The 22,390-nt window shown below is 43.2% G+C and overlaps 1 protein-coding gene across 3 annotated transcripts in view; it reads right to left on the bottom strand.

Annotated features, from left to right (window-relative positions):
• Positions 1-22,390, bottom strand: part of LOC122541732 (glutamate receptor ionotropic, delta-1-like) — an 849,209-nt gene that overhangs the window by 496,485 nt on the left and 330,334 nt on the right. For all 3 annotated transcript variants that reach the window (XM_087982611.1, XM_087982612.1, XM_087982613.1), the window contains exon 3: positions 17,122-17,406. In XM_087982611.1, the coding sequence (XP_087838737.1) occupies positions 17,122-17,406 (285 nt within the window). The remainder of the gene's footprint in view (positions 1-17,121; positions 17,407-22,390) is intronic.

Below are 22,390 nucleotides of genomic sequence, written 5' to 3'. Positions count from 1 at the left end.
TATTCTGCAGATCAGTTACCAGAATAACACATTCAAACACACTTCAATTAAACTATTTAACACTATGGGGGAATAAAATAAAGAACTGCAGATGCTGGAAATGTATAATGCAAACAAAATTTACTGGAGAAACTCAGCAGGTTGGGCAGCATCTGTAAAGAGAAATCTGAGTCAGCATTTTAAGTCCCTTCTTCAGATCTGCTGAGTTTCTCCAGTAATTTCTGTTTTTGTTTCAAAGCTACGGGGGTCCTGTCTGCCCATCAGATCCACTTCCCAAGGTCATTCCCCCTCTAACCCTTCATCCTGGCCTCTTAAACCCACCCCCCTCACTCTAATACTTCCTTCACTGCCATCTACAAAACAATAACCCAGATTATCCAAGCATAGCCTCCATTAGCTCGTTCTGTGGACTCTGCGTGCAGTTCCAACACTGGCCACTGCTTGAGTCTGGTACTGAAGGAATGAAGGAGCTGCAGGTCACCCAATGGGTCTCTATGATGGGACATTCTCTCCTGGTCTGGACAGAGGTCTTGGCTTCAGCCAATTAACAGCCTGCCAAATGTTAAACATTCAAAGGGCATTCAGTATTAGCAGGGGTCATTTCTAATAATCCATCTGGTATTGGGCTGGAGCCATTTGAAAACTCCTGCAGGGAGGCAGTGATCATGACACGTTCCTATTTGTACAAACATGGCTTAAAGTGTACACGTGCTGTTCATGTGACAGCCCAGCAATGATTTGTGAAGTTCCTGTCTATCTCAGACATCGTCATCGCAAGGTGAAAAATCCACCTTTTCAGATTCTAAAGGATGTGAAATGTACCAACAGAAATGGCTGTGACATTTCATGGGATAGGGCCTGATCATCTGAACTATGAACATGAAATATGTCAGATTGGTCTTCCTCATTGCCTCTATGGAAACATCAATATTGGCCCCATTCCCTGAGGAAATTTCTGCAGGGAACACAGACAATCACCTTTCTTCCATTGCACTCCCCTTGCCTCCTTGTCTGTGATTATTTCCAGCTAATTACGGTCTCCCCTGTTTATGGAACTCCTGTGGAGTCGGGAGATTGAAATTTGTTGAATTGTCTGACTACACTGTAATCACAGGAGCAGGAGTGCTAATGTCCTTGGTAAAGATCACAGTGGGCACACTTTTCCTTTTGTAAAGTGTGGGGGTGGCCGTGTGAGCTGGTAACTCTGACCTCCCCCCAGCCCACAATGTACTAAACCAATCAGGTGACAGCCAACTGATTAGGAGAGTATGGCGAATGTCTCTCGAGGTCTGTTTTTGGGAGAATCCAGTCATGAGAAGGTGTGTGTTCTTCTTATTCTGGTCATGGGTTTGAGCCATGGGGAAGGGAAGGGGAGGGGTAGGGGAATGGGGTGTAAGGGCAAGAGTTGGCTTTCAGACATGATTTTCATTAAACCCCACACTACCATCTATGTCTTGTCTCCCAATCTGGGGCTAATGATCCTGCAGGTGCTCTCCTGGTTTCACATTCTCTGGGGAGGCAGATGATAGGGGGGGTGGTCAGATCAGGTCTTTAAGTGACCATTAATCGACCGCTTAAAGGCCTTAATTAGTGGTCACCCATGGACCTCTTTGCCCTGAACCTGACTGGGGGCTAGTATCTCTGTACTGCCCAATTAAATCTCAATCTCACCCCCGCCGGACCAGGTTAAAACTGTGCCCAATATGGTGATAACCAACAACTCTCTCCAATTCCTACTTGCTGCTCAATCCCTCTCCTTTCAACAACATTGTGGCATTAAAGTTATCAATCAACGTAACTCCATGCTACTGGAACACTGGTACAAACCTTAGTATTTAATTTCAGAGTCATGAGTTGAGAATGATAAGGGACAGTTTTGGAAATGTCAAAATCGGGAGAATTTGAGGGAGTCACACTGGCACACCACATGCCCAGAGACTCTCTGACAAACTGTATTGGGGCTGTGGAATAATCCTCACTGCCTTCAGTACAAACTGCCTCAAATTTTAACTTTCATATTTACATGAGCCAGGGAAATCAAATTATGTAAATTTACACAAAACAGATTTGTGATCATTCTCAGTGTTAATATGGCACCGATTCCATGTCTCTCCATTGTTTTAGATTTGGTGCTGAATATAGTCGTGCTGTTCTAACCATCTTGGGGAGTTAGTTGGAAGGTGAATAACTGTAAATGCTTGAGTTTGGTGGTTTATCCCACACAGACCTCAATCCTGGAAAAACAGCAACTCCCTCTGCATCAGCTCGTGCACACAGATCAATAACTCTGAAAACACGGCATTGATCTTGACAAGAAGGGAAGCAATGGTTTTAAAATATAAAAACACAAAGTGGAAAAGTTCATTTTAACTTGTAAAGAAAAAATGTAAGAGTAAAGAGTAGCACCTTAAAGTGATTACACAGGAGAGTTTGCTCCCCTCTGGGTCAGAACATTGTGAGATCAAATCCCACAGAAGAATCTTCAGCATGTGTCAGTGCAGCACTGGGGAGTGCCACACTGCCAGCAATGGCAAAGATCCAACCCCATGGTTTGAGGAAGATGGTTAAGAAATTTGGTTGGCTTGACCAACATTCCTCTCTCAATATAAACCATCAACAGCTATTCCCCTCCTTACTGTCTATGGATTCTTGCTAATATAAGTTAACTACCAAGAATGCTTGTGTACTAACAAAGAACAAAGAAAATTTATAGCCCAGGAACAGGCCCTTCGGCCCTCCAAGCCTGAGCCGATCCAAATCCACTGTCTAAACCTGTCCTCCATTTCCTAAGCATCTGTATCCCTCTGCTCCCCACCTTCTCATGCATCTGTCCAATCGCATCTTAAATGAATCTACCGTGCTTGCCTCTACTACCTCTGCTGGCAACACGTTCCAAACGCCCACCACCCTCTGTGTAAAGTACTTGCCACGTGTATCCCCCTTATATTTCTCACCTCTCATCTTGAAAGCGTGACCTCTCGTTATTGAATCCTTCACCCTGGGGAAAAGCTTATCTCTATCTACCCTGTCTATACCCTTCATGATTTTGTAGACCTCAATCAGGTCCCCCCTCAATCTCCTTTTTCTAATGAAAACAATCCTAACCTACCCAACCTCTCTTCGCAGCTAGCACCTTCTATACCAGGCAACATCCTCGTAAACCTTCTCTGCACCCTCTCCAAAACGTCCACATCCTTTTGGTAATGTGGCGACCAGAACTGTACACAGTATTCTAGATGCGGCCGTACCAATGTCTTATATAATTTTAACATGACCTGCCAGCTCTTATACTCAATACCTCAACCAATGAAGGCAAGCATACCATATGCCTTCTTGACCACTCTATCTACCTGTGCAGCAACCTTCAGGGTACAATGGACCTGAACTCCCAGATCTCTCTGCTCATCAACTTTTCCCAAGGCTCTTCCGTTTACTGTATAATTCACTCTCGAATTAGACTTCCCAAAATGCATCACCTCACATTTGCCTGGATTGAACTCCATCTGCCACTTCTCCGCCCAGGTCCAGTCTATCTATATCCTCCTGTATTCTCTGACAGTCCCCTATGCTTTCTGCTACTCCACCAATCTTTGTGTCATCTGCAAACTTGCTGATCATGCCAACAGTGCCCTCTTCCAGATCATTTATGTATATCACAAACAACAGTGGCCCCAACACTGACCCCTGTGGAACACCACTGGCCAATATGTTGCCATTTATTGACACTATTCAAATAGAACAACAAGTAAAAGTGACAATGAAGGGAACCTTTTTCACACAGCAAGTGCTTAGGGTCTGGAACACACGTGACAGTGAGGTGGAGGCAGGTTCAACTGAGATACTCAAAGTGGAATGAGACAATTATCTGAAAGGGGTCAAGATATAGGGTAATGGAGAGTTGGCAGGAGAATGGCACTCAGTCAGGTGCTGATTCCAAGGGCCAGCACAGAGCTAATGGCTTGAATGGCTTTCTTCTGCACTGCTGCAATTCTGTGATTCTATAAGGTTGTTGTTAAAACAGGAACAGATTTCAACAATAAAAATAAAACAAAAATGCAGAAATGACAAGCAGGCAAAGCAATGTGAAGAAGTAAAGTGTTCATTAAGACAATATTCGGAGGAGACACCTCTCCCAGAGGTCCTGGTTTTTAAATTACAATTCTCACTGACAGCCTGTCATAATGATGACCTGACCTCTCCAGAGAGCAATTAACAGATTAGGTGAATTGACGCCCAACAAGTGGCCACTTACAGCTGTGTACACACTGCAAGAGATGATATCTGACTGACAGACTGGATGACTGACAGACTGTGAAAAGCCTTCTTAATTAAAAAGATGCCAGCTCTGCCTCACAGTTCAGATCCCGATGCTATAACAGTATTGTGCAGGAGCTGGTTATGAGTCAGTACCACTGACCATCACCTTTATCAAGGTGAACACTGTGTTTGTTGAGACAAAGATGTTTGTGGTGAAAATGTGAAAGACTGTGTCAGCGAAAGCAGCCAGTGACAACATGAAACACTCTGCACTTCAGCCACTGTCTCAGTTGTCATGTTTAGGATGTGAGTGTCACTGGATGGGCCACCACTTATTGCTCGCCCCTTGTTTTCCAGGAAAATTGTCAGATACAAATAAAAATACTGATGCTTTTTGCCATACCAGACAGCATTTTAAAAAATTAGACTCATAAGCTGTGATTGCTTCTCGCAACGTCAGCCAAAATTGCCACTTGAGAAGGTGGGGTTGAGCTGCCTTCTTGAACCACTGCAGTCCATGTGCTATTGGTTGACCTACAAAGCCCTTAAGGAGGATTCCAGCGACAATGAAGGAACGTACAATGGGAGATGATGGGGTCAGCAACAAGCCATAGTGAAACAAGTTAAAATGACAGCAACAGCTCTGGCCTCCTGATCAATCAGTCATGGTTCAATGTAGCAGGATAACCTGTCACTCACATCCATCTGTGAGTCCGTCTTCTCACTCTGTGGTTGGAAATGAACACATTTGTCCAGAGTTAACTCCTGCTGCTTGGATATATATTTCATCGATGCCAAATTCTGACTCACCAGCCCTGGATTACTTTGTCAAGGGGACATAGTGACACATGAACTAGGAGCAGCAGTAGGCCATTCAGCCCTTCAGCCTGCGCTGCCATTTCATAACATCATGGCTGATCTGATTACTCCACAATCCTGTCACTTCCAATAACCTTTCACCCCTTTGATTAACATAAATCTATTTATCATGGCCTTAAAAATATTCAAAGATCCTCTTTACACTTTTTGGTTTAAGGAAGAGAGTTCCAAGACTCATAACCATTGTAAAAAAAAATTGCCATCTTTGTGTTAAAGAGACTCTTGTTCTAAATTCTTCCACAAGAGGAAACATTGTTTCCGCACACTTCCAGGCAACACTCCTCACGATCTTAAATGTTTTAATCAAATTGCCTATTAGTCCAGTGAATACAAGCCCAGACTGTCCAACCTTTCCTTACAAGGCAACACACCCATTCCAGTCTAGTAAACCTCTCGTGAACTGCTTCCGATGAGTTTACATCCTCTCTTAGTGAGGAGAATAATACTGTCAAGAGAAATTAAAGGGAGGTGGAAGAATTATAGAGATGTTTTAATTCCGTTAACTGGAAGATGAACTAGGAAGGTGATTGTGTAAAAGACAGAGAGGAGCAGGAAATCCTGAAGAGTGTTCAGGAGAGTATCCTGCAGCAATGTTTCTCTAGCCCATCAACAAAGGACGCTCTGGAAGATCTAGTTGTTAGGAATAAGGTGGACCAAATAGATCAAGTATTTGTAGGAGAACATTTTAGAGACAGTGGTTATTATATCACAGTGTGACTCTGGAAAAAGGCAAGGGATAATACAGATTAAAACTAATTAACTGGGAAGACACCAGCTTCATTATGGTGAAATGGATCTGGGCTAAATAAAGTAGAGTCAAAGTTTGCCAAGAAAAACTGTCACTGAACAATGGGCTCCTTGCAAACAAGAAATATTCCAAACACAGTCAAGGTATAGTCCCATTAATGGAAAGGCGAGAGGAATAAGGGTAGAACTCCCTGGATGATAAAAGAGAGGGATGTGCTCATGATGGATGTGAAACCAATAACACGACCAACAACCTGGCTGAGTATAGATGGTTCTGAGCTGAAATGAGAAAGCAAATTTTAAAAAAAGCAAAGCGAGAGTATGAGAAGACATTGATAGCTAATGTGATAGGGGATCTCCAAAGTCTTTAATGAGCATATAAATAATGACCTGGAACCTCTGATTACAATTGGTATGGATCCAAATGATGGTAATCCTGTCAGGAAACATCCACTTACCTCTCCAGGTTTTTAATTGGCTGGATTGTGAGGTCTAGACAGTTCTGAATGCATATGTTATGGGCTCTATCTAGGCCTCAGCGCAGCATAGGGAGGGAGATGTTGCCATATCCTTCATTATGCTGGAGGAGCAGCAAATACCCCATGTAGACAGCAACAAACACTATAGAGAATAATATCGCCTGGTGGGTGTTTATGACATTAAATTATTTCTCTGTTCTTTTTAAGCATTGAATATTTTGTTCATTGATTAATTTTAAGTGTGAAGGCTTTTTGCATTTTTTAAAGATTTTATGTCATTGTCATAGAATCATAGAGAAACTACAGCATGCAAATAGACTCTTCGGCCAACTCATCCATGCCGACCAGGTATCCTAAATTGATCCAGTCCTGTTTGACAGTACTTGGCCCATATCTCTCTCAACCCTTCCTATTCATATATCTATCCAGAGGCCTTTTAAATGCTGTAACTGTACCAGCCTCCACCACTTCATCTGGCAGCTCATTCCAAACACGTACCACCCTCTGCGTGAACACATTGCCCCTTAGGTCCCTTTTAAACTTTTCTCCTCTCACCCTAAACCTATGCCCTCTAGTTCTGGACCCCAACCCAGTGAAAAGATCTTGTCTATTTACTCTATCCATGCTCCTCATGATTTTATAAACCTCTGTTATTTAATAATTTTAATTGTAATTAGTTTTACTTAATTATTTTGACATTTACTGTTATCTAATGAGTTTAAAAACTTATTCACAGAATGGGTGCATCACTGGTCAGGCCAGCATTTATTGGCCATCCCTAACTGTCCCAAGGGCAGGTAAGAGTCAACCACATTGATGTGGGGCTGGAGTGACATGTAGACCAGACCAGGTAAGGATGGCAGTTTCTGTCTCTAAAGGGCATTAGTGACCCAGATGGGTTCTTCCAACAATCGACAATAGGTTCATGGTCATCGCTAGAGTCTTAATTCCAGATTTTTGTTGAAGTCAAATTTCATCATTTGCCATGGCGGGATTCAAATCCAGTCCCCAGAACATTACCTGGGTCTCTGGATTAACAGTCCAGCCATAATACCACGAGGTCATCGTCTCCCCCTAGAGAATGAGTAGAGGGTGAGTGAGTGGGTAAGGGCACAGGATGGCAGGTGGCATAGGAACAGGTTAGTGATTGAGGGCTTAGTGTGGATCAGGATGAATGCAGTTGGGATAGAGGTGATGTGAGGATTTTGTATGGGTCCTGATGGGAGGAGGTTCGGATCTCTAGTTGGTGGGGGTGCAAGTGGAGATGGTTCACGTTCAGGTGAGAGAGTGGGAGAGTCAAGGGGGCTGTTCAATGGGCAGCAGGACAACCAGTGTTGGGAAGAGAGGGTGTTGGTGGGGTTAGTCAGGGAGGGGTGGCGTTTGAATCAGGGATGTGTCAGGTCTCCCAGGGTGATCAGAGAGAGCCAGGGGTGGGGGAGGTGGACAGTTGAATGGTTAGCCAGTGGTTGAACAGGTTTTAATTCTCTAATATTTCCTGGATAACAAACGCTAAGTGTGTCTGAACCATTCAAAATCTCCACATCTTTTCAAAACTGGGGACATCTTCAGAGAGCTCTAGATGATGGGAAACTGTCCACAATATAAAGTAAGGGGTACAATCCTAAATGGATGTAGGAGCAGAGGGATCAGGTGTGTGCATAGGTTGTGGAAGATGCCACGATGAGTGGAGAGCACAGTTAATAAAATTAAATTGGTAACGGCCTACAACACAACAGCAAGGGGGTTATATTAAATTTGTACTAAACACCAGTTCACTCTCAGCTGGATTACTGAGTATAGACTTGGAACTTTAGGAAAGATGTGAAGTTATTATAAAAAGTGCAGAAAAAGATTTATGTGAGTGGTTCCAGGGATGAAGAATATCAGCTTGAAAGAAAGGTTGCAGGATGGCTCAGTGGTTAGCCCTGCTGCCTCACAGCACCAGGGACCCGAGTTCGATCCCAGCCTTGGGCGACTGTCTTTACAGAGTTTGCACATTCTCCCCATGTCTGCGTGGATTTCCTCGTGTTGTTCCAGTTTCTTCTCACAGTCCAATGATGTGCAGGTTAGGGTGGATTGGCCATGCTAAATTGCCCATAGTGTTCTGGGATGTGTAGAATAGGTGCATTATTCAAGGGTAAATATAGTTTAATAAGGTAGGGAAATGGGTCTGGATGGGTTACTCTTCGGGGGGTCAGTGTGGACTCGTTAGGCCGAAGGGCCTGTTTCCACACTGTAGGGATTCTATACTTCCAGAAAGACTGAAGACATTTAGGCTGCACACTTCAGAAAAAAAGAAGGTTGAGCAGAATCTCTTCAAGGAGTTCAAATCATGAGGGGAGTCTGGACAGAGCAGAGAGAGACAAACAGCTGCCATTGGTACAAGGATGGAGACCAAGTGGTTGGAGGTAATCAGTAAAAGAAGCAATGGCAATATGAGGAGGGAGTTTGTCACAGCGTGTGGTTTGAGCCTGCCATCTGCTTCCTGAGAGTGTGGTCAAGGCAGGTTCCAAAGAGAATTGGATTGTTTTCTGAAAAGAGAGTGTGAAGGGTTCAGGAGAAGAAAAAAACAGCAGATCAATTCCAGGTGAACCATTCCTTCAGCGAGCCGGTACAGGCACAGTAGGCTGAATGGCCTTCTTTATGCTGTAACAATTCCATGATTCTGTGATTCTGTGAATTTACAAAATCAGTATTTGGAGGGGTTTTTTAAATCCAGGATGGAAAGATTAGGTTTACATTCTCTTCACTGCAGAAGGTTAAAGATAATCAAATTTAACTTGATCAGGGAAATAAAGAAAAAAATTTCCTCTGAAGTGAGGTGTGCAGGACAAAGTGGCAGACGTTTAAAACGAAAGCTCGGCTTTTTGTGGTGATGTCAGGAAATTCTTCTTCACTCAATGTATGATACAGATTGAAAGATCCTTTTCCTTAAAAAATAGTTGGGGCTGGAGGTCAAGTGCAAATTTCAAAACTGAGATAGGTTTTTGTTTTATTTAGATTTCTAGATTCTGGAACCAAAGCAGCTAACTGGAGTTAAGGTACAGAGCAAAACGTGGCCTAAATGAATGTCTGCAAGGGCCACAAAATAACTCCAGGGAGGCCGGTATCCCATCATTTTATTTACATGTGGAGAGTCCTTGACACTGATCCAGCTCCCTAAGAGCCAGCTCTCAGAGTGAACAGAACCTCTGACACTCCTGGGTTTTTTGACACAGTGAAAGACACAAGGTGTACAAATCTCTATTCAATTCCCACAAACCAGGAAGAAAAGAAACACCCAAGTGGCCAGTGACAAGCAGTGCTCTTCGCATCAAAGGACAACGCTGTGTGATCAAACAGTGAAGGGGAGGGCAGGGATTAAATCAGAATAGAGTTGGAGGGGGAAATAAACACTCCGCTCCCTGCGGTGTCCCTGAAAATCCCTGAAAATCTCCAGGGTGTTGGTGGAAACCGCGTGCTCCTTCTCCAAGGACACCCGGGGTCCAACATAACCGCGGAAGAGCGCAGGCAGTCGGCCTTAATGACCCCCTCCACGGCCCGCTGTCTGGACCCATTTATGGCCAGTTTGGCCAGGCCCAGGAGCAGACCCACGAGGAGGTCTTCAGACCTGCCCTTCCCCCTCCGTACCGCCCAAAGATCAGGAGCGTGGGACTGAAGTGCAACTAAAAGCAGAGGAGGAGGTTTTTGAGAAAATCAAAAAGGGAGTGCAAACGCCCCCACCCAATATACACGTGGTCCACGGACTCCACAGCACCACAGAACAAGCAGTTGGGCTGGGAGTCCGTGAACCACCGTAATCTGCAGTTGCAGGGGTCCACTGCATGCAGCACCCTCCACCCCAGATCCCCGAGAGAAAGGGGGAGGACTCCCATATAGAGAGCCCTCCACTGGGGATCCCCACTGCCCGGTGGCAAATGGGCACGCCAAGGCGTGTCTGGGCGGTGGATAAGGGAGAAGAGGTGGACTGTGTGCAGCAGCGGTCGATACGGGCCCGCAGTGATAGAGTCATAGAGTCATAGAGATGTACAGCATGGAAACAGACCCTTCGGTCCAACCCGTGCATGCCGACCAGATATCCCAATCCAATCTAGTCCCACCTGCCAGCACCCGGCCCATATCCCTCCAAACCTTTCCTATTCATATCCCCATCCAAATGCCTCTTAAATGTTGCAATTGTTCCAGCCTCCACCATTTCCTCTGGCAGCTCATTCCATACATGTACCTCCCTCTGCATGAAAAAGTTGCCCCTTAGGTCTCTTTTATATCTTTCCCCTCTCACGCTAAACCTATGCCCTCTAATGACACCAAAATTGGAGGTGTAGTGGATAGCGAAGAGGGTTACCTCAGATTACAACACGATCTGGACCAGATGGGCCAATGGGCTGAGAGGTGGTAGATGTAGTTTAATTCAGATAAATGCGAGGTGCTGCATTTTGGGAAAGAAAATCTTGGGAAAGAAAGTGGAGTCGCAGGTAGATAGGTTAGTGAAGAAAGCGTTTGGTATGCTTTCCTTTATTGGTCAGAGTATTGAGTACAGGAGTTGGGAGATCATGTTGCGGCTGTACAGGACATTGGTTAGGCCACGTTTGGAATATTGTGTGCAATTCTGGTCTCCTTCCTGTCGGAAAGATGTTGTGAAACTTGAAAGGGTTCAGAAAAGATTTACAAGGATGTTACCAGGGTTGGAGGATCTGAGCTACAGGGAGAGGCTGAACAAGCTGGGGCTGTTTTCCCTGGAGCGTCGGAGGCTGAGGGGTGACTTGTTGAGGTTTACAAAATTATGAGGGGCATGGATAGGATAAATAGACAAAGTATTTTCCCGGGGGTCGGGGAGTCCAGAATTAAAAGGGACAAACCTAAACTTCCGGAGGTGGCTCAGGTTGTGGGGCACAGATTCCCGGGGGAAGTACAGGCTGACACTCCTGTTTATATCTGTCAGCAAGGGCTCCTAATTGGACCAGATTAACAGCCCTAATCAGGGAACTCCTATTCTATGAGGTCCACCTGCCTGACCTCGTTACAATCACTACAAAGTAAATGGGCTACTCCTGCTTCTAGTCGTAGCTCCAAAAACACACACACCGTCATTGACCAACAGCTCGACTCCTTTTGGTCTATCCAAGAGTTTATTGATCTTTATTTGAGACATTTCCTGCCCTGATGAGATTGAAATGCACAAAGATGAATCTTAAATAACTCAACCGGGTATGAAATGCAGTTAGCTGAATGCTTTCCTCATCGAAAGCTGCTTGCTGGGATTCCAGCTTTCTGTCAAGGACAGAAAAGATTTGCCCATTCAGCATTTTCTGTCTAATGTCTCCAGTTGTTAGCGTTCAGCAGTGCCCCTGCATTTACTTTTAAATCTTCGGTATTGATGCGTGTATAAATCCAAGTGAAATTTCTTTTAGTCAATGCTAAATGGAGTACGATGAAAAAGCTACAAATTGAGGATAAGTCTGCTCTCTTATTTCCCAACTGCTCCACTTAAATTCTACTGTGACCACCTTGATAGATCCTACTGCATGTGTACACACAGTAATCACATTTAAACTGCCTGTGCATCTTGCCTTCTCAAAATTTGATAACATATTTCTCTATTTCTATTATAAACAAATCAAAGCTCAATTTATCCGCTCCCTTACATACTCTCCAATGTTGCTGAATCCTAACCCTGCACTACACACACCTAAAACAATTCCTGGAAACACAATTACAAACTAGAATCTAATAGAAAATGGATCACCCAACAATAATCCTTGGCCCTATAAACATATGTTCAAAAATATTTTGAGTCATATCTCCTTTATCTCCTTTTCTTCAACATTGGCTTCTTCAACCTTTCCTCAGACTCCAAAGCCTCAATCTCGGCACCTTTCTGAAATGCTCCCAGTTCTGGGATATCCTTTCCGGAACACGTAACTGGAATGGAGAGCAGTGGTCCATTATCACTGGCCAGGACCCGGGGATGAGCTGTGCTAGTGTTTTATGCAGAGTTGTCATTTCCTTGGATCTGTGCCTTTGGTGTACTCCCTGTATACATCCCAGCAGCTCTCTGATTGTGTTTCTGATTTAAACAATAAACATGATGTTTGGTGAGGGACAGAAGTCAAAGGGTGAATTTGAATTACAACAAAATTCTTAGTGAATAATTTACAAAGTAAATTTGGTCAGATAACTTGATAAAATTGCCTTCAATGTAATATTTAAGTTAACAAAGGGTTATATAACCTGAGGACTAGATACAGAATTATCAAAATATTCTGTCAAATAGAATTTAGGACAAATTAATACTTTCACAGAACCTCAAATATCATAATCAAATGGTGCAAGTCATGTGATTTTTCTATCTGCCTGTTTGACACACAACTAAACTGCTTTTTTGTGTTAAGTGCAGATTTACCATCAACAATACTGCAAGAAGGTGGGTCAGGTATCTCTGCAAGTTGCTTGATCTTGGCATCCATTCTAAATGTCAATTTCGTGAAGGTTTTTAAATTTCCTGAGTGGGCTCATAAATTCAACAATACTGAAGGCATGTTGTGTTTGAACTGAATACAAGTCCAGGAGTTTAATATTTGCACATCCCATTTTGACTTCCACTTTTGCTGTGCATTGGTCTCCAGTTAAATATGAGTATAATGATATGGCTCATCAATCCTGATGCTGTTAAAACAAATCAATGCTTTTCCCAAAGATTCTTCTCCGATTCTAAGGGGCAAATTCTAACCTCACTAATTGAGTACGAAACTAGCATTGTGGAAATTGTGGCTGAAAATAGAAACCACCTCAAGTATTATTTAAAACTGAACGTGCTGTTTGTGAAACTAAGATGATCATCAATGTCAATGCTAGTTTTACATCCCAATATTCAAACATTGCTCTAAGACTCTTTGGAAAACAGCCCATTTACATTACTGAGCACAGCCAATGGAGCAATAAACTCCATATCCCGTTGTCACAAGAATCTACACTCTGCCACAGATGGAAATTGCATGTCAATCTAACACGGCCAATGAGAGGCAAAAGAAGACACTATCTGATCTGAAATTCTCTTCTATAATTCCTCTCTCTCCTGCAGGGAGTTCTAGATGGTGGGAAATGGTCCAGAGTATAAAGGGAGAGGATGAGAGATGGACAGGAAACTGTTCTCAAGCTCTGCCAATGCTGTTTTGCAGGTAGCCTCTTGGTGAAATGTGTATGTGGGACTGACAGTAGGGGTGTAGCTTAGTAGATAGTAGGATAGTAGACAGTAGTTCCATCTTAGGTAAGTCTTTGCACTCACTTGTATCTCCCTCCTAACTCCATACCCAAGTTCCTGCAGCTTGCTGGATTATCCTGACAACACACACAGTACCATGATCATTTGATACCATTATTGTAACCCTCTGTTGTCACTCACCAGACAACTTTATAAAGGAACTTGCATTTATGAAACACATTAAAATGCCTCTCACAAGCACACCTCAAAGCACATTAGCTTCAATGAATTGTTTTTCAATGGGGTGTTTAATTGGTGAACAGTGCAGCCATGTTATATACTGTCAGATTTAACATGAAGGACCAGTGAATCAGATTCTGATGTCGTCAGCCGAGAACTACTATGGTGCTCTTTGAATGGTGCCAGAGCTGAGCTGAACCTTCATGTAGAGGCAGCCTGCCTTCTCCTCACAAGGATGATGTCTCCAACATCACAGCACTCCCTCAGTGCGGCACTGACAAACGTTCAAAATCCAATCCTACACTGGGGCTTGACCCCACACATTTTGACTTAGAAATCAGAAAGCAGAGGTATATAAATTATTGGTTACCAAGGAGATTAAAGATTATTGGGATATCAGGGATTATCGGGAAATTAGGGATGGCAACAAATGCTGCCAATGAACAACAGCTACGTCCCACATGTGAATTACAAAGAAATATAGGAATGTGGGGTTGAGGTTAAAATTAGAATGGCAGTGATCTTAACAACAGCAGGCTTGAAGAGCCGAGTGGTCTACGTGTGTGGCTTGTTCCATTTATATTGATCACGATAACCTTGCAGATACCGCAATGACCATTGCCATTTCCAAATATTACAAAAAAAGTTAAAATTTCAGACCTGATTCTTTAATTATGTTACATTTACTTCTTCACACTCACCAATTTTTTGATATCCAAATTTATGAACTTGGGGAAAGATTAGGCCATTTAGCCCATCAAGTCTGCTCTACCATGGCTGATCTGATTGTAACACAGAATCCACATCACCAATTACTCCTGATAACCTTTCACCCTTCCTTTTCTTAATTCAAATGCACTCATCGCTGCCTGAAAGAAACTGGAGGACCCTACTCCCTCTGTCTTTTCAGGAAGAGAGTTCTGGACCCACAATCCTTGGAGATAAATGTTTGTGTTGTCTGTTTGAAATGGGTGATCCCTGGGCTTTGATCAGTAACTTCTGTTTCTAGATTTTCCGATAGAGGAAACATCCTGCCCACATCCCTCTGACAGATCTGTTCAAATCAAGTCACCTCCGACTCTTCCAGAACTCCAGTGAACAAATCTAACGTGTCCTTCCTTCCTTCATCAGACAACCCACCCATTCCTGGTATTAGGTTGGTAAATATAGTCTGGGAAAAATACCAATCTGTGCACAATAAAACTACTTAATTTGAAATGAATTGAGGATCTGATCATCAAGTGTTTACGTATATTACTGATCAATTAGAACCTTTCATTAAATAGTCTTAACATCACTTGAGCAATTTTTTGAACAAGAATAAACAGCCACCACTTTAAATCCAGTCAAATTAACCATCGAGATAAAATGGTTTAATTTTAAATAATCCAACATCTTCGATTATGCAAAAGCAACAGAGTTATATTCCAGCTGGTTTGCTTACAGGATAGAATATTAGTCAGGAAACTCGAGAAACTAAATGAGGACACAGAGAACTGTTTCCCACTGTTAACAGCTTCATATTCAGAACCAGACACACCCCTTAGAAAGACACATCGAGTACATAATCCACTGACCTTGCAGCCTCCCTCCATTATTCTCTCTGATCATTATCATGACTCAAGTGTGTGGCATGATTGTTAAACTAAAATTATCCTCTTAACTGGGCACAGATTTGTCAGTTTCTGACAGTTATTCAAACAGAGCCTGAGTTCACAGGTTGATCCCTAAAGATTTCTGTGTGTGCTCTACAAAGGAATCCCTTCATCTAGCGCTCTTTAATCTAACTCAGGCAGCAGTTCCAATCCCTGGCTGTTGATAACCCTCTGCATTTAGACTCAGCAACAAAGACCTGGGTCAACATTCTCTAACAATTTACTGCTTACTCCATGACTCTCCGTGTAATTGACCGGGATTGTGAACAAACCGAATCCTTGGGTTCCTCAGAATGGGAAGTGTAAAGGACTTTGCAGCTCTGCTCCCAGTCGGAGTGAGCCCTCCACCAGGGGCCACCAATCTTGTTGGACAGGCTGCCGCTAGTCAGCGATGGTAAGGTACAATGATGAAGCCACATGGGTTAAAAGGAGCAGCTCACAATAATGCAAATGATTTTGATTGAGGAAAATGTTACTGAATCCAAATCAGGGTTCATGTTATGCACTGTCCCCCTCATGTCCCTCCCCCACATATCATTTCCCTTCCTTTAACTTTAGGACTTCATGCTCTTAATACAGAAGCTAACACAGCAAGAGCAGAGAGCAGAAACTAATTCAAACAGATGGTTAAAAAGTCAAATTACTCTCCCAGAGAGCTGGGCTGTGTGGTCGTACCCTGGAATTGAACTCCATGACACAAAGTTCTGTATTTTTCAAAGAATGAACTGAAACTCTCTGTCTGAATTATATTCCTTCCCGAACATTTGAACAGAGGTTTTTGATTCATTTATTGTACAATTGGGCCAAATATGGCAAACAAGATCTGATTGGATTAGGATATCTGGTCGGCATGGATGAGTTGGACCGAAGGGTCTGATTCCATGCTGGACATCTCTATGACTCTATGGCTGACTCTTCAGATCTCCTACTGTTCGACCAATCAATTTGGAGCATGGGCCTGATTTCAAATTTGAATTGGCAGATTTTAAAATCAGATTTGCAGAGACAGCAAACAGAAAGGATTGGTGATGGCAGAGTCTGCCAAAGATCTTTGAGGGGAGGGTTGAATGGATCCTTCATGGCACCAACTCAAAGCAACATCAGTCAAGATGTCAGCTCCTTCTCACCCTGACCCTCCACACTCTCATATGGAGCACATTTACTGAAGGAACACTTGGGGAGGTACAGAACAATTAAGGTGAAATGTTAAATATTCCTACAGGATGATTTCTGATTTCTGATTAGTTTTTGTCAGTGCAGCAGAATCATTCGAAATGAACAAAGAAATATTTTCTAAATTTGTGTTACAGTTTGATCAGACCTTGTAAAAGTTTCTGATGAATATTTTAAACACAAGTGTATGCGAGGAAGTGAATTTATATTATTCATGTAAGTGTTTAACATAAAACACAGAATGTTCAAAGTACAGATCCAATATTGAAGCGATTAAACTTTTAAAAGATTCTCCTATTTTTTTTCATGAGCTGTAGAGTGAGCCTGACTATGTGCAAAGTAAGCTTTTAACACTAAATCTGAGCCCTGGATTGGGTTTGACTTTAAGGGATTATCCAGATATCCATCCAAAGTGAGTGGTTTGATTGTTCAAAGCGTTAACGTGCACCTGATATGAGGTTAGCCGCCACCCCTACACACACTCACTCACCGTAGTTACTGTCGTAGAAAACAATGAACTTTTGCCACCGAAGTTCGTTGACCAGTCGCAGCATGACATCGCCGATTCGGACAGGAGGTCTGGCGGGCAGAGTGTACTCCTGTAGCTCGGGGTTACTGATGAGCTGGCAGGCGGTGCGAGGGGAGCCAGAATTGCTGCGTTGTACAAACAGGTGAGGAATGTGCATGGTATCTGTCAGCGACTGGAGAGCAGTGGCTGAGGGACAGCCAGTGGAGGAGACTAGGGCGAGAATTCCTTGAGTCATCAGGTCACAGGCTGAAAAAGAAAAATGAACATTTTAGGGACAGGGACATTAATATTTGTAACAATGTTTATGAGATTACAGTAAATGTTTAAAATCACACAACACCAGGTTATTGTCCAACAGGTTTATTTGGAAGCACTAGCTTTCGGAACATTACTCCTGGCTGTGACAACCACCTGGTGAAGGAGCAGCGCTCCAAAAGCTCGTGCTTCCAAATAAACCTGTTGGACTATAGCCCGGTGTTCTGTGATTTTTAATATTGTACACCCCAGTGCAACACTGGCTCCTCCAACTCATGACAACAGTAAATGTGGAGCTGGTCACAGGTCTCTGGCAGTGCCACTCTCAGTTCACAAGAGAAAGGCCTTTGGTTTTTCTCTTCCCACTTATTCCAGACCAGATTAATAGCAAGAAATTACAGACTGCAGTTAATGATGAAAGTAGTTTGGAGAATCAGATCTTCATACTCTGCAAACTGCTTATAATTTAGTTATAATTGCAAGAGATTAATAACCTTATACAAGGGGCCGTTGGGAAAACTGCACATGAAAATTAAAATGTCACACTGGCAAACAAGCTTACAGCTAAAATAATAATGTACCATATCGGCACAGAGAACATTGCTCTTTATCAAACCCCATGCTGACCCTGTCCTGGGAGTGTTTGATTTGGGGACAGTGTAGAGGAAGCTTTACTCTTTATTTTACCCTGTGATGGGACATGTATAGTGCCTTTCACAACTGGAGGTGAACATGTTATGGTTTACAACCATTGCAAAGCTGCACTGCTGTCCCACAGAGAAACCAAATTGAGCACAGCAAGGTTTCACAACCAGCAATTATAAAATTATTGGCCTCAATGATGTTAGTTGAAAGGTAACAGCCAGGACACAACATAGAGCTTCCCTGTTCTTCTTTAAACGATGCCATGAGATTTCCGATAGTCACCTGAGAGGGTACACACCACCTCAGACCAACATTTCACCTCAAAGATGCCATCGCCAACAATGCAGTACTCTCTCCGTATAGCATGAAATGCCAAACTAAAGATTAAAGACAGACTAAAACCTGCTGATGTTTCCAGTGTATGGCTCAAGTGTGGAACATTCCGAAGATGGCCATGATACTGAGATATACAGTTGAAATAAAGTGTTTGCCCCTCTCCTTTACATTTTCTTTTTAGTTGTTCCTGTCCATCCAGAAGCAACTGATGTAGAAAGACAAGATTCTCTTTGAGTCATAGAGTCATAGAGATGTACAGCAATGGAAACAGACCCTTCAGTCAAACTTGTCCAAGCTGAACCAGGTATCCCAACCTAATCTAGTCCCACTTGCCAGCACTTGGCCCATATCCCTCAAAATCAACGAGGTAAAAACAATGACTGCAGATGCTGGAAACCAGATTCTGGATCAGTGGTGCTGGAAGAGCACAGCAATTCAGGCAGCATCCGAGGACAGGCAAAATCGACGTTTCGGGCAAAAGCCCTTCATCAGGAATGAGCCCTTCCCGTTCACATATGCATCCAAATGCCTTTTAAATGTTGTAAACATACCAGCCTCCACCACCTCCTCTGACTGTTCAGTCCATACATGTACCACCCTCTGCATGAAAGAGTTAACCCTTGAGTCCCTTTTGTATCTTTCCCCTCTCAACCTAAACCTATGCTCTCTAGTTCTGGACTCCCCGACCCCAGGGAAAAGACTTTGTCTATTTATCCTATCCATGCCCCTCATAATTTTGTAAACCTCTATAAGGTCACCCCTCAGCCTCCGACGCTCCAGGGAAAACAGCCCCAGCCTGTTCAGCCTCTCCCTGTAGCTCAAATCCTCCAACCCTGGCAACATCCTTGTAAATCTTTATTGAACCCTTTCAAGTTTTACAACATCTTTCCGATAGGAAGGAGACCAGAATTGCATCCAATATTCCAAACGTGGCCTAATCAATGTCCTGTACAGCCGCAACATGACCTCCCAACTCCTGTAATCAATACTCTGACCAATAAAGGAAAGCATACCAAACACCTTCTTCACTATCCTATCTACCTGCGACACCACTTTCAAGGAGCTATGAACCTGCACTCCAAGATCTCTTTGTTCAGCAACACGCCCCAGGACCTTACCATGAAATGTATAAGTCCTGCTAAGATTTGCTTTCCCAAAATGCAGCACCTCGCATTTATCTGAACTAAACTCCATCTGCCACTTCTCAGCCCATTGGCCCATCTGATCAAGATTCCATTGTAATCTGAGGTAACCTTTGCTGTCCAATACACCTCCAATTTTGTTGTCACCTGCAAACTTACTCACCATACCCCTTATGCTCACATCCAAATAATTTATATAAATGATGAAAAGTAGTGGACCACCCTCTGTCCTCTACCTTTGAGCCAGTTCTGTATCCAAATGGCTAGTACTCCCTGTATCCCATGAGATCTAATCTTGCTAACTAGTCTCCCACGGGGAACCTTATTGAACACCTTAGTTAAGTCCATATAGGTCATATCCAGCGCTCTGGCCTCATCAAACTTCTTTGTTACTTTTTCAAAAAAATTAATCAAATTTGTGAGACATGATTTCCCATGCACAAAGCCATGTTGAATCTCAATAGTCAGTCCTTGCCTTTCCAAATACGTGTAAATCCTGTCCCTCAGGATTCCCTCCAACAACCTGCCCACCACAGACATCAGGCTCACCGGTCTATAGTTCCATGGTTTGTCCTTACCACCCTTCTTAAATAGTGGCACCATGTTAGCCAACCTCCAGATTTTGGCACCTCTCCTGTGTCTATTGATGATACAAATATCTCAGCAAGGGGCCTAGTAATCAGTTCCCGAGCTTCCCACAGAGTTCTAGGGTACACTTGATCAGGTCCTGGGGATTTATCCACCTTTATACGTTTCAAGACAATCAGCACTTCCTCCTCTGTAATATGGACATTTTTCACGATGTCACCATCTATTTCCCACATTCTATATCTTCCATGTCCTTCTCCACTGTAAACACAGATGCAAAATTTCTCTCCCCCATCTCCTGCGGCTCCACACAAAGGCCGCCTTGCTGATCTTTGAGGGGCCCTATTTTCTTCCTAGTTACCCTTTTGTCCTTAATGTATTTGTAAAAGCCCTTTGGATTCTCCTTAACACTATTTGCCAAAACTATCTCATGTCCTCTTTTTGCCCTTCTGATTTTCCTCTTAAGTATACTCCTACTGCTTTTATACTCTTCTAAGTATTCACTCGATCTATCCTGTCTATACCTGACATATGCTTCCTTCTTTTTCTTAACCAAACCCTCAATTTCTTTAGTCATCCAGCATTCCCTATACCTACCAGCCTTCCCTTTCACCCGAACAGGAATATATTGTCTCTGGATTCTCGTTATCTCATTTCTGAAGGTTTCCCATTTTCCAGCCGTCCCTTTACCTGTGAACATCTGCCCCCAATCAGCTTTTGAAAGTTCTTGCCTAATACCGTCAAAATTGGCCTTTTTCCAATTTAGAGCTTCAACTTTTAGATCTGGTCTATCCTTTTCCATCACTATTTTAAAATTAATAGAATTATGGTCGTTGGCCCAAAAGTGCTCCCCCACTGACACCTCAGTCACTTGCTCTGCCTTATTTCCCAAGAATAGGTCAAGTTTTGCACCTTCTCTGGTAGGTACATCCACATACTGGATCAGAAAATTTTCTTGTACTCACTTAACAAATTCCTCTCCATCTCAACCCTTAGCACAATGGTACTTTGGTCTGCAATGATAGTTTTCAAAGCAGTGAGGAAGATTGCCGTGTCTATTCTGATTGCCTCATCACTTAAACAGATGAGATAAAAATATAGAGAGCCAAAAAAACGGTTCTGAAATTGTCCCAAGCTTTTCCCTCCAGTACACTCGGCAGTAGGCTGTTCCAACTGGCTCCCTGTCTATCGTCTCCCTCCCTATTGTCTCCCTCCCTATCGGCCCCCTGCCAATCAGCTCCCTCCCTATTGGCTCTCTGCCAATCAGCTCTGTCTTTCTGGTTTGATTGAAGGCATGTTGTCCACTACATTTGCTGCATGGTCTACATTTTCATCCTGGCCTCTATGTGTTTCACTCTCAGTCACACCGTATATGACAATACATGAGGAAGCTACTCTGCTCATCTTCCCTGTGTTGTTATTATCTTAAAGAGCTGTCCATTTCACTCACACATCACACGTTTCTTGTTGTAGTCCTGTGGCTCATCAACGTCCCATTGTACCTGGGGCACACTCAGCTACTTTATTCTGGAACTTAACAATGTGAAGACCGGTCTCCTCATTTTGATCAGATGGGCCAATGGGCTGAGAAGTGGCAGATGGAGTTTAATTCAGATAAATGCGAGGTGCTGCATTTTGGGAAAGCAAATCAGAGCAGGACTTATACACTTAATGGTAAGGTCCTAGGGAGTGTTGCTGAACAAAGAGACCTTGGAGTGCAAGTTCATAGTTCCTTGAAAGTAGAATCGTAGGTAGATAGGATAGTGAAGAAGGTGGTTGGTATGCTTTCCTTTATTGGTCAGAGTATTGAGAACAGGATTTGGGAGATCATGTTGCTATTGTGCAAGACATTGGTAAGGCCACTGTTGGAATATTGCATGCAGTTTGGCCTCCTTCTTTTTGGAAAGATGTTGTGAAACTTGAAATGGTTCAGGAAAGATTTACAAGGATGTTGCCAGGGTTGGAGGATTTGAGCTATAGGGAGAGGCTGAACAGGCTGGGGCTGTTTTCCCTGGAGCCTCGGAGGCTGAGGGGGTGACCTTATAGAGGTTTATCAAATCATGAGGGGCATGGATAGGGTAAATAGACAAAGTCTTTTCCCTGTGGTCGGGGAGTCCAGCATAGGTTTAGGGTGAGATGGAAAGATATAAAAGGGACATAAGGGGCAACTTTTCACACAAAGGGTGGCGTTTGTATGGAATGAGCTGCCAGAGGAAGTGGTGGAGACTGGCACAATTACAGCATTTAAAAGGCATCTGGATGGG

Source organism: Chiloscyllium plagiosum, unplaced genomic scaffold (genome assembly GCF_037043375.1).
Source record: "Chiloscyllium plagiosum isolate Xiang-an unplaced genomic scaffold, Cpla_swu_hap1 HiC_scaffold_43, whole genome shotgun sequence".
NCBI lineage: Eukaryota > Metazoa > Chordata > Chondrichthyes > Orectolobiformes > Hemiscylliidae > Chiloscyllium > Chiloscyllium plagiosum.
This window is presented reverse-complemented; position numbering and strand designations above follow the sequence as displayed.